Consider the following 12,855-nt stretch of genomic DNA (forward strand, 5'->3'; position numbering starts at 1 on the left):
TATAAAAAAATATTCAAATTTTTTGGTACTATACTTGTGACACCAATGACTTCCTTTCAAAATAATGCATCAAGAAGCAATAGTATTTTCAACAAGAATATGGAAAATAAAATCACTTTTAAGAAAACTAAACAACATTTTTTTCCCTTTACCGTTACATTCAATGACATCACAAATGACTATCACAACTATGTATATGCAACATTTATTAACATACAGTTAAAAAACTTAGATCATGTTTTTCTTTACACTTTTCTTTAAGATCATAGCACAACATTGGCAACATACCCCTACACTTTCAAACATTTCATAACAGAGGAATAACATTCATAACCTAAGCAAGAAACCCCATATTTCATAATAGAGGAATAACATTCATAACCTAAGCAAGAAACCCCTACACTTTCAAATATATTATAAAGTTTATTTTATTACAGCATACCAATTTATACATCAAAAATAGTCTATATATGATAACTTAGCCAATTTAATAAATTTTAGTTAATAGAAGCATTCGGTCAAACAACAAGCATAAAACTCGTGTCCATTAATATGTACAAACAAGTCAAATCTAGAAATGGTAATTCACTAACATTAGGCAATGTGTCAGTTGCAAACATGAAACAAAATATAATTCTGGGCAATTTTTTTTCTTTATAATTATCAAAAGGAATATAATAGCAAATTAAACATTAAAAGCACATACCACCACAATTGACATTTTATCAAATTCTTATAAAAATTCATTCATTTTCAATAATCACATAAAATCAAATTGACTTGACTACTACAATCATGTACCACCTCAAAAAATGTCAATATATAGATGTGAATATTTAAGAAGAATTTTTCATTCTAAGAACTTCAAGTAGTTCTAGAATCACCAACACATATAATTTTTTCTTCTTCTCCAATTTAGGTGTAGGACACAATAATTTTAATTAGAATAAATATACTCAACAATACAAAAATCTAACACCCAATTTCTCACTTTCACATATTAGCCACAAGATTCGCTTGATAAATGACCACAACAATTTACATCATCCTCTTAGTCACATTTATTTTTACTTAGCGAAATTATCATTTCTCTGAATCTTCTCAAACATAGAAGGATATGATGACTTAATTTACCACACACAAATTCAATAAAAATATGAACATATAATATCATCACATACCTTATTAGCTTTAACTCACAAAGATTTAGTCATTCTCCGCAATAATGATTTATATGTCTTGAAGAGTCCAAAACGAGCAACATCCAAGTGAGAAACATTAACCTCAACTAAGTGGGCACCTTTAGGCCAAACAGAATTTTCAATTGGAATTCCACTAAACCTTTCTTTCTCTTCCTTTTTTCTTTTTGTTTTCATTGCATACATTAACCATCTTATAAATTAACAATAACACAACTGCTTTATGCAAATTCAACTTTCTGCCTCCCTTTTCACTTTAAAAAATACTTCAACAAATTTAAATAATTTCTTTTTAGTCGGCACGGTACTATTGTGAATAATGTTCCAAGCAATTGCCATACATCATGAGGAAATTTGAACAAAGGGCTTGACTGATACAATCTTTTCAATTAGAGGGAGATAGTATTTTTCGTAAGAAAATTTTTTAAAATATCCTTAAGATTATTGGAAATCTTACGGAAAAATACCTTCATCACGAACACTTGTACCAAATTCACCAATCTTGTACTTCACCAATAACTTTTATAGAAAATTCTCATAGCTTGAGGCGTGTCGAAAGACATTGTCATTAAGGATATTTCATCCGGAATGGGTGTATCCCTCAATGATTCAACAAGCTCTTCTAGTATGAAGCAAGGAGCCACAAAGTAGCAAAGATTCAATAGAAAGAAAATCCAGGATAAGAATATATTAAAAGAAGAATTTTTATCTTGTCTCCACTCTTACTCACCATCAGTAAAAATTAGATTTATATAGGAAATTAGTAACCTGTATAATATATTAATGGTTTAAATAGTCACGCATTAAACACAATTAACGAATTGAAGGCCATTCATTTCAGCACAGAGACATTTGGTAAAAACCATATTGTGATAGAAAATAATGGCTAATTAAAGGATAATAATAATAATGACAATAGAATATTATTTATGGAGAGAAAATATTCAAGACATAAAATAATATTCTCTTTCAAGTATAATAGGAAATAAAATAATTCCTTTTGAGAAACTAGAATCATTTTTCCATCATTCTAACCTATCACTACCTTTATTTCCTTTTTAAGAGGAAAAGTCTCTTAAGTCATTTTTCTTTCTAAACATGACTCACATGTTGGTAGTGACTTAACTTTCAATGAACCGTTATATATGTCCATTCGATAACCAACCTCAAAGTTCTATCAGAATAAATGACGTAGATGTTAGTGTACATATAAGTTTCATTCAATTTAAAAGATATTTTCTCTTATGAGACAAATTAAAATAGTTCAATTAATGAGAGTTAATACTAATAAAAAAAATTATACATCAATATACCATAAGAGATAACATATTTATCAAACTCAATAAAAGAAGAGTTACAAAAAAAATACATTAAGTATTCATCTCTTATTTAGCTAGAAACCGAAAATAATTTCTTCTAACATGAAAATATTCAAAGCATTTTTTTTTGAATTAATATATTTTTTCTATCGAAAGAAATACTTGAGTAATACTAAGTGAGTCCGTAAAGTCTATTGAGAATTTGAGATATAAAATATTAAACACATCATAATATATCGAATAATCCTAAATAACAAAATTTAGGGCTCATTTATACGTATATATACATACATCTCAAATAACCAATCGATGGGATTGGAGAACTAATCATCCAATACACATGTACAATGACCAATATTCACTCTATAAACTTATACATATCTAACTCAGATGGAGAGTCTACTGTTAGTTTATGTCAAGTGAAAATCACCCAGTTACATTGATCCAATCTTATATTACTCAATTTAGGAGAGTTAATACAAATGATCAAAACTAGCGATTAAATATGTAGTGACTTGTATTAATTTCATCCAATATGGAGGAAGGTCTAAGCAGGCACATGAAACTAATACTTCACTTCTATTTAATCTTGGTAATCAATGGAGGGATCCCTATAACAAACTATGACCAAAAACTCATATAATGATCAAAAAAAATATTTCTTACTAGGCCGTTCTTATCAATCTACCAAAGTTCAGACCAATCAAAGTCCCTTTTTTCAAATTCTAAAACTATAACCAATTTTGTTTAAAACTTTGTTTAGCCAAAATAGAATTCATAATTTTTCGATCAGCAATTCTTATCACATATTATCATTTGTGAAATACATACATGAATGAAGAACAAAGAACAAAATTCTAAAATTTATTTACAATATCTGACTACTATTTTCCAAAAATCAGCATATTTATGTATACATTGAATATTAAAATTCAAAAATACCTTATATATATTAATGCATCTTGAACAACAAAGTTTGAAGAAAAAATAACCACTCACGCAACATACGTATATGGTGTCAGATATTCACTCCAATAAATTAAGAACAAAAGCTAACTCAGATGGAGAGTATACTGTTAATTTAAACTAATTGAATATCATTATCCCTAGATCCATTGATCCAATCACATATTACTCAGATAGGGAGAGTCAATACAGATTATCAAAACTAGAGATAAAATATAGTGACTTGTATTAATTTTATCCGATATGGAGGAAGGTCTAAGCTAACACATGAGCTTAACACTTCACTAGAATTTAGTCATCCATAGAGAACGATCTCTATTACCACTATATCATAGTCGAGTAATTTTTCATTTAAATTAATATTCAAAATATAAAAATATCTAAAAAAAAAATAACTTCATCTAAACCACCTCAAATTACCAAATCACTTCATAACTGTGAATATTTTTAATTTTACCGTTTCTGATGAACCTACTGATTTTAGATCAATTAGAGTTTAAAAATAATATTTATCTCCAAAGATATGATCAAATTCAGATTCAAAAGATTTATGGAAAAATAATCAGTTCTATATCCTTATCATATATCAATTCATGTTAAATCATAACAAGTAATCATGTTCCTAATTTAATATAATTGACCTAAAGAGTGACCTGATCATATTCAAATCAAATTTTAATCCGACAAACTACCTTAAACCATCTAAATATTTTTTGATGGAACCATCAAATTTCAAGTCAATCAGAGATCATAAAATTCATGACCACCTAAACTATGACCAAATTTGAAAAATAATCATTTTAGACAAAGTTAAAGATTAAAATAACTTGATTCAGATTTGCATTCTCTTTTTATAATTATGTCATGATCATGAAACATACGTCGTGTCTTGGCTAAGACACTCAATACCTTCTTGTAACAAAATATACTATAAATTAATACAATTGAGAATCCAAGATATTATGTTTCTCTCTTTTGAGTGGAAAACTCGATATCTCTTCTCATTAATTAATGAAGTGTTACTAGTATTTTAAGGTAAATCACCATTTACGTAAATAAATATTTACCACAAATATTCACTTAGAATAATTTATACATGATGAATTGAGGATGTTCTAATGACTCAAATAAATAGATCATTTTAGTGAATCCTATTTATTAATCATAATTATCAATTCATGTATTACAAAATATGTTATCACATGAATAAAGCCTAAAGAATTTTCAAAGATTTCAAATAAATAAACCACTTAAGTGATAACTATTCATTAACCAAAAAATTCTTAATTTATACAAATTGATATATATATATATATATATATATATATATATATGTATATTGAATAATATGCTCAAGTAATTATTAACCAAAAAGAAGAAAAAAATCCAATTGACCTGAATAGTGATTGCCACTATCACTTAATAAGATTTGTAGTCAACAATTAGTCAAGAACAAATTTTATAAAAATAGAAAAGAACTTCACAATTACTTCAATGATAACTTTTTTATCAATAACCTCTCTGATTCCCTTTCTTATCAAGCTTTGCAAATTTGATGGATTAATAAGAAAAAAATCCTAAAGAAATTGCAACTAGCTGCAATTACATGTGCAGAAGTTCTTAATTTCATTTATTAAATTAAAAACTCCATTGAACTTTTACCTTTCTTTTAATTGACATTTTCAATTTGGGTTGCATTAGTTTAAAAATAAAGGACTACGAATAATCATTAGGACAAGTGTTTGTTGATGCTGTCCATTTCCACGTGAATGTGAAAATATTTCGCCAACACGTTTTGTTCTCTTGATCAGCTCATATTTAAGAACGTATGTACTTTAGCCACGAATTAATAAACTTCAAGTTTCATTTGATTCGTTCTTTTCGTGATAAAGATATATTTACCAAATATGAATCATACATACAATTGCACATACATATATTTTATGTGATATATAAAGATGTAAGTATGGCTCTTGATGACAATTGTTGGAAAACTATATGCACATCGAAAGCATACCAGAATCATACAACTTACATGAATATTAGACAACACATTGTTTATGCTAGAACAAGTACAATCATGTAAGAGCATATAAAATTTTCAAAAATTTAAAGAGTGAGTAGATACCTTTTGAAGAGTGAGCAGATACCTTCAAGTGAATCCAAAAACTACTCGACAAGCTAGAACCTTTAAGCGAATCCATAAGCTAGTCCACAAACTGAACCACAGTTCTACGGTCTTCTACAATGATCCCAAGTTCACTTCCGAACTCTATGACGAGTCTACAAATTGGACTCATTTAGGTCTTTATTTTGATAGAAATAGTGCCCTCAAATGCTTACTTTGTCTTAATATCTGATGAAAACTCTTAAGTTTCAGGTATTTGAAGTTTTAGTGGAAGCATGGACACTTAGGCGCGAAAAGGAACAAAGAGGCTGAATAGAACGAAGAAGCTGAAGTCTGAGCATCGCCAAGCACACTTGGCGATTCGCCGAAGGGATGCACTCCACCCTTTGTTACAGTACGTGAAGCCCTGAACGAGAAGGATAAAAAAAACGATGAAAGGAGCAATTGGCGCTTCACCGAATAGTTCCACGAAGCAGTACTATACCACCCAATGGTCCAGAACGTAAAGATGCTAAAGGCAGGCACGAAACGGCGAAGAAACAGAAGAAGGGTGAGTCGCCGAGTCATTCGGCGACATCGACTAACCTCGCCGAGCGATCCGCCAACACTAATTTCTGTAGTCTATAAATACTAAACTCTTTATTAATTTTTGAGAGTCGAATTATTATTATAATTTTCATAATAGAATAGTACCTTTTGGGGGCATTTTTCTCTCAAGTTTGGAGAGGGTTTTGTGGGAGACTTGAAGAAAGAAAGATTTCATCTTCCCCAAGTTGGAAGTGGGTCTTCTCCATTCTTCTTCCTTTCCTTAAATCAAGGTTTAATTCCTTATACCCATTTGATTCTGTTATCATTTTAGGTGTATTTTTTTATTTCTTGATGTGTGGCTAAAATCCCCCATTCTTGGGGTGTGATTTAGCAAATATGTGTTGATATTGTTGTTGGGTCTTGCTTGCTGATAGGTTAGATGTATTTTACTGGTGATTTTACCTAGTGGTTGTGGTTTAATTTAATGGGTTGGTAGTTCCAAATACAAAACCACCCATGTGTTTTCGGCTTGGCCGAGAGGGAGGTCGCGAAACCAAGACCACTAGACTGATGGCATAAGGAGTGGGTCGACATGAAGTTCCGCCCGAGAGGGTGATCCCTAGTCCCATATCCTATCACTCAGCTCGAGAGAGTGAGTGGGGTAAGGCGTAGGCTGGCCTTCATGCGGCGAATGGGTGTCCGAGAGGAACGCATTTGAAACGGGGTAAGTTGCCTGAGAGGGAACTTATTTCCATCTAAAGCTTAGCGTAGTCACTATTATCTTGCAAAATTTCTATCGAAAGCATGTACCCAACGATTTATCTCAACTTGTCTTGCGGTCACACCCCAAAATTTTTTCCCCATACTTGATTTTATTGTTATTTTTGTTTTTTTAACTACTTGTGACAAAATCCCCAAATTGAAATTTGACACTTTTGTGTCACCCCCTTTAATTTACTATGTTTTTACTCATCAATGTCTTTAGCTACGACTAATTAGAGCTAAATTTTATTTTTCTATTAATTCTCAAAACCTCTCCCTTGGGACACGACCCCAACCTTTAGTTGGGTTACTATATTATCAACGATCGTAGACACTCATACCGTAGGTTAGTGTCGTTGGTCACGATAAGCATCAAAATGGCGCCGCTGCCAGGGAGTCATGTTGTTTGAGAATTTTTAGATTAGTAGAATTTTTGTTCTTCTTAGTTGTAGTCTACTTACCTAACTTTCAGTTTTGTTTGGAGTAGTTGTGTGCCACAACAGGACATATGAGTGCAAACGGGGAGAATCGTTGCCAAGCGAGCCACTCAAGGTGCGGTGTTTTTCATTGAGATGACATCGATGATGGTAAAAATGTTTAAAACTCTGCTGACGTGGGCGAGATGGGTGAAATTTGCATGCCACAAACTCACGAAAAAGTAATGTTCGAAGTTACTAGCACAAAATTCCAACTCATACATTCCAGAGGTTTATTTGGAGGGTTAGAGAATGAAGATCCGTACAAGCATGTACGAAGCTTTGTGGAAGTGTGCACCCCTTTATCATTCAAGAACCTATCTCAAGAATCCAAACAGTTTCGTTTATTTCCATTATCATTGACTGGGGGACCTACTAAATGGTTGGTTGAGCATCCCAACAACTCCATTAAATCATGGGATGAGCTGGTTATGGCATTTCACGAAAGATTCTTTCCTCCATCAAGGATGATGAAGCTGAGAGACAATATTCAGAATTTCAAGCAAAAGAAGGGTGAACCAATTCACGAGTCATGGATAAGGTTCAAGAGATGTTTGCGTAAGTGCCCAACGCATGGACTGCTAGGTGAATTGTTGCTCTAATACTTTTACCGTAGTCTGGACTCGGTTAATAAAAAGATAGCTGATCAATTGGTGCAAGGAGGAATAATGTTACAATCATTTGAAATAGCCTCATTTCTCCTAGATGGTATGACTAAAGTAAACCAGGCATGGTATACCAAAGATGATCAAGTTTCTCCATTATGCTTTCGGTTAACGCAATAGCAGATCGAAAAGAAAGGGAGAGGGACGAAAACATCAAGAAGATGTTATCTCAAATGGAAATCCTACAAGAACATATGAATGGAACACGTGGAGTATTTCGAGTTGAGGAGGGTTCTTCTTCTGGTTACTCAAGATCGGGAGAGAATCAAGGTTGGAACTCCAGAAGATACGAGGAGGGTTTCCACCTACGCTATCAACCGCGGCATGGGAATCAAGGTTGGAATTATTATAGTGGCAAAGAACCAAAGAGATGTTGGCAAGATGGGGCTGAGCGGGATGATCAAGAGGAAGACCATACTCGTTTGAGTGAAATCTCTAAATCTAAAGGGAGTGCAAGTAGTCCTCAGGTAAATGATTTGTTATCGCGCATACTCGATAAAGTCGAGGGCTCTGAGGATTTGCTAAAAGGGATGAAAGATGAATTTTCATCATTGAACAGTAAAGTGAATTCTTATGCTGATGCCATCAAAATGCTGGAAGGTAAATTGAGTCTATTATCACCTCAATTAATGTCCAAAACACCGATGGACTATAGTGAAAGAGAGCTGGTTGTAGTTACCCGTAGCGGTAAAGTGGCAATAGGGAATGTGATGGAAGGCGAGGATCCTCAAAAACATGAAGAGGGCCAAGGTGTGGAGGAACAAGATTTACCTATTCGACAAAACCTCACTAAAGAACCATAGGAGGAAGCAGAGCAACAAGTTCAAGTTCCAACAGTCATACACCCTTTACCCAAGATATCTCTACCATTTCCCCAACGTTTGAAAAAAAAGAATGAAGATGAGAAGTTCAAGAAATTTTTGTCAGTATTCAAGATCTTACCAATTAACCTCCCTCTGGTAGAAACATTGTTGGAAATGTCGGGATACGCCAAATTCATGAAAGAACTGGTTACAAAGAAAAGGAGCTTGGACTATGAAATGATTGAGGAGCCCCACAGTTGCAGTGCAATTATGACAAATGACTCAATCACTAAGAGAGAAGAACCTGGGGAATTCACAATCCCGTGCACAATTGGCATGCTCTAATTCGCTAAAGCCTTGTGCGATTTAGGAGCAAGCATCAACTTGATGCCCTATGCAATATACAAACAACTTTTTTTGGGTGAACCAAAGGCAACCACAATGAGGCTCCTTATGGCTGATCGATTAATCAACCACCCAGTGGGTATACTCTATGACATATTGGTAAAAGTGGATCGGTTCATCTTTCCAGCTGATTTTGTGATTCTAGATTGTGAGATCGACGCTGAAATTCCCATTATTTTGGGAATGCCATTCTTAGCTACTGGGAGAGCATTAGTGGACGTTGAAAGCGGGAAATTGAAGTTCCGTGAGAATGATGATGAGGTGACCTTCAATATTTGTAAATCCATGAGGAAACCAAGTAATATCCATGTAGTGTCTACTGAGGATGTGATAGATAAGGTAGTGGCAACTGTGAGTCATTTAATGCGCAAGAATGAACCCCTTGAATTTGTACTTGTCAATTATGATAAATCCGAAGTTCAGGGTTACGAGGAAGTTGTACTTGCTTTATCAGGATTAGGAGCATATTCAAGAAATCCATTCAAGTTGGATATCGACCTGAAAAATAGAGAAAGTCCACCTGCAAAACCATCAACAGAAGAACCACCAAATATGGAGTTAAAAGCCCCACCCTCTTATCTCAAATATGCCTTTTTAGGAGTCAAAAATACTTTACCGGTAATTATCACCGCCATTCTTCTTGAAAGGCAGGTGAAATTGCTCATTCAAGTACTGCGGAAGCATATAAAAGCTATTGGATGGACAATAGCCAATATAGTAGGAATTCCTCCTGGTATCTGTACTCACAAGATTCGGCTCGACAGTGAATGTAAACCTAGTGTGGAACATCAATGGAGATTGAACCCTCCAATGCCAGAGGTGGAAAAAAAGAAGATCATCAAGTGGCAAATATGCATGAGTGATCTACCATATTGTAGATAGTAAGTGGGTAAGTCCGATGCAATGTGTACCGAAAAAGGGGGGGTATAACCGTAGTCCCAAATACAAAAGGAGAACTTGTGCCAACAAGACCAGTGACTGGGTGGAGAGTATGCATGGACTACCGAAAACTTAATTCATGGACCGAGAAAGACCATTTTCTAATAATGCCTTTTATGGATCAGATGCTTCACCGGCTATCAGAAAGAGGGAGGTACAACTTTTTGGATGGGTACTCCGGCTACAATCAAATCTCTATTGCGTCGGAAGATCAAGAGAAAACCACTTTTACTTGCACTTATGGAACATTTGCATTCAAAATGATGCCATTCGGGCAGTGTATTGCCCCAACAACATTTCAGCATTGCATGCTGTCTATTTTTGCAGATATGGTCGAAGACTCTATGGAGGTGTTCATGGAAAACTTCTCAGTTGTAGGGGATATGTTAGAAGAGTGCTTGACTCACTTAGGACAAGTACTCCGAAGATGCGTGGAAACGAATCTGGTTCTGATTTGGGAGAAATGTCACTTTATGGTAAAATAATGTATTGTTCTTGGGCATAAGGTGTCACAAAATGGGGTGGAAGTTGACAAGGCAAAAATTGAGGTCATTGAGAAAATACCCTCGCCGATATCAGTAAAGGGTGTCCGCAGCTTCTTGGGGCATGCATGATTTTATAGAAGGTTCATTAAAGACTTCTCAAAGATAGGAATCCCATTATGTAAACTCTTAGAGAAGGAAGTTTTATTCCACTTTAATGATGCTTGTGTGGCTGCATTTCAGTGTTTGAAAGATAAACTAATATCCACTACGATTATCATCATCCCTAAATGGTCCGAATCTTTGGAGTTAATGTGTGATGCTAGTGGTATGGCACTGGGGGTTGTGTTGGGGAAAAAGCGCAACAAACTGTTTCACCCAATCTACTACGCAAGCAAGACTTTAAATAGTGCCCAACAAAATTATACTGTCACCGAACAAGAGTTGCTTGCCGTAGTCTATGCATTTGAAAAATTCAGAGCATACTTGATAGGCACCAAAGTAATCATACACATTGATCATGTTGTACTCCGGTACTTGATGGCAAAGAAAGATGCAAAACCATGATTGATTAGGTGGGTACTACTATTACAACAATTTGATTTCGAGGTAAAAGATCGAAAAGGATGAGAAAATCAAGTGGCTGCTCATTTATCAAGGTTGGAAACAAGGGCGAATGTTGAGCATGAGGTTGACATAGACGACTCTTTCCCCAATGAACGGGTTTTTGCAATATATCTCAAACATACGCCATGGTATGCAGATTTTGCAAATTACATTGTGTGTGAGCTGATGCCGGATGAGTTGACCTTTTACCAACAGAAAAAATTCCTGTTCGATGTTAAAAAGTACTTTTGGGACGAACCATACTTGTTCCATGAGCGTGCTGACCATATCATCAGAAGGTGTATTCCGGAAGAAGAAGTGGTAGAAATTCTCCATGCTTGCCATACATCTCCAGCGGAGGTCACCATGGTGGTATTCGCACCGCCGCTAAAGTACTCCAGAGTGGATACTACTGGCTGTCACTCTACAAGGATGCACATGAGTTTGCAAAGAAATGCTCTAAATGTCAGCAGCAAGGCGGAGTGTCAAGAAGACACTAATTACCTCTCACTTCTATTTTAGAGGTCGAGCTATTCGATGTGTGGGGGATCGATTTCATGGGCCCATTTGTTAACTGGCTTAGAAATAAATATATCTTAGTGGCTGTAGATTATGTTTCTAAATAGGTGGAAGCCATCACACTTCCTAACAACGAAGGAAAAAGCGTTGTCCAATTCCTGAAACGCTACATCTTCGCAAGATTTGGCACTCCGAGAGCAATCATTAGCGATGGGGGATCCCAATTTTGCAATATGTGGTTCTCAATGGCACTGAGTAAATATAGGGTGAAACACAAAATAACAACCCCATATCATCTCCAAACAAGTGGCCAAGTCGAAGTGTCGAATCGGGATATCAAAAGCATATTGGCAAAGACAGTAATTATCAATAGAATTGACTGGTCTAGGAAACTCGATGATGCACTATGCCCATATCGGACTGCTTACAAAACACCTATCGGGATGTCTCCATATCAGTTGGTTTATGGTAAGGCCTGTCATTTTCCCGTCGAGTTAGAACACAAAGCATTGTGGGCATTGAAAGCTTTAAATTTGGACTAGTCAAAAACATCAAGGGAGAGAGTAGAGCAGTTGAATGAACTTGATGAATTGAGACTCAAATCATATGAAAGTTCAGCCATCTATTAAGAGAACATGAAGAAATGGCATGATGCTCGGATACTCAAGCGAGACTTCAAGGTATGAGATTGGCTTTTACTATACCACTCGCGACTTAGACTCTTCCCGAAAAGCTCAAATCTAAATGGTCTGGATCGTTTAGAGTAGCGCGAGTGTTCGTCAATGGTGCCATAGAAGTTGAAGATCAGGAAAGACCTCCATTTATAGTGAACGGTAAATGTCTGAAATTGTATCTGGGGATTGTCAAGAGATTTCGTTAGTTGAAAGGGTATATTTGGAAGACGCTTGAAGGCGCTGCTGCATCGTGTCGCGACATTAACCAAGGTGTTGTTTGGGAGGCAACCAAAACTCCCTTTAATTACTTTATTTTTATTATTATTATCAAGTACTTACTTCCTGGTAATAGAATGGTATGTTGTTTGTGCAGATGAAAGTATG

The 12,855-nt window shown here is 34.9% G+C and overlaps 1 protein-coding gene across 1 annotated transcript; it reads left to right on the plus strand.

Moving 5' to 3' along the window:
• The first annotated feature begins 10,297 nt into the window (after positions 1-10,297).
• On the plus strand, positions 10,298-12,339 carry LOC125857609 (uncharacterized). Its single transcript, XM_049537222.1, has 4 exons — positions 10,298-10,362; positions 10,518-10,666; positions 11,436-11,743; positions 11,905-12,339. The coding sequence occupies exons 1-4, from the start codon at positions 10,298-10,300 to the stop codon at positions 12,337-12,339; spliced, it is 957 nt and encodes a 318-aa protein (XP_049393179.1).
• The last annotated feature ends 516 nt before the right edge of the window (positions 12,340-12,855 follow it).

This window comes from Solanum stenotomum, chromosome 1 (assembly GCF_019186545.1).
Source record: "Solanum stenotomum isolate F172 chromosome 1, ASM1918654v1, whole genome shotgun sequence".
Classification (NCBI taxonomy): Eukaryota; Viridiplantae; Streptophyta; class Magnoliopsida; order Solanales; family Solanaceae; genus Solanum; species Solanum stenotomum.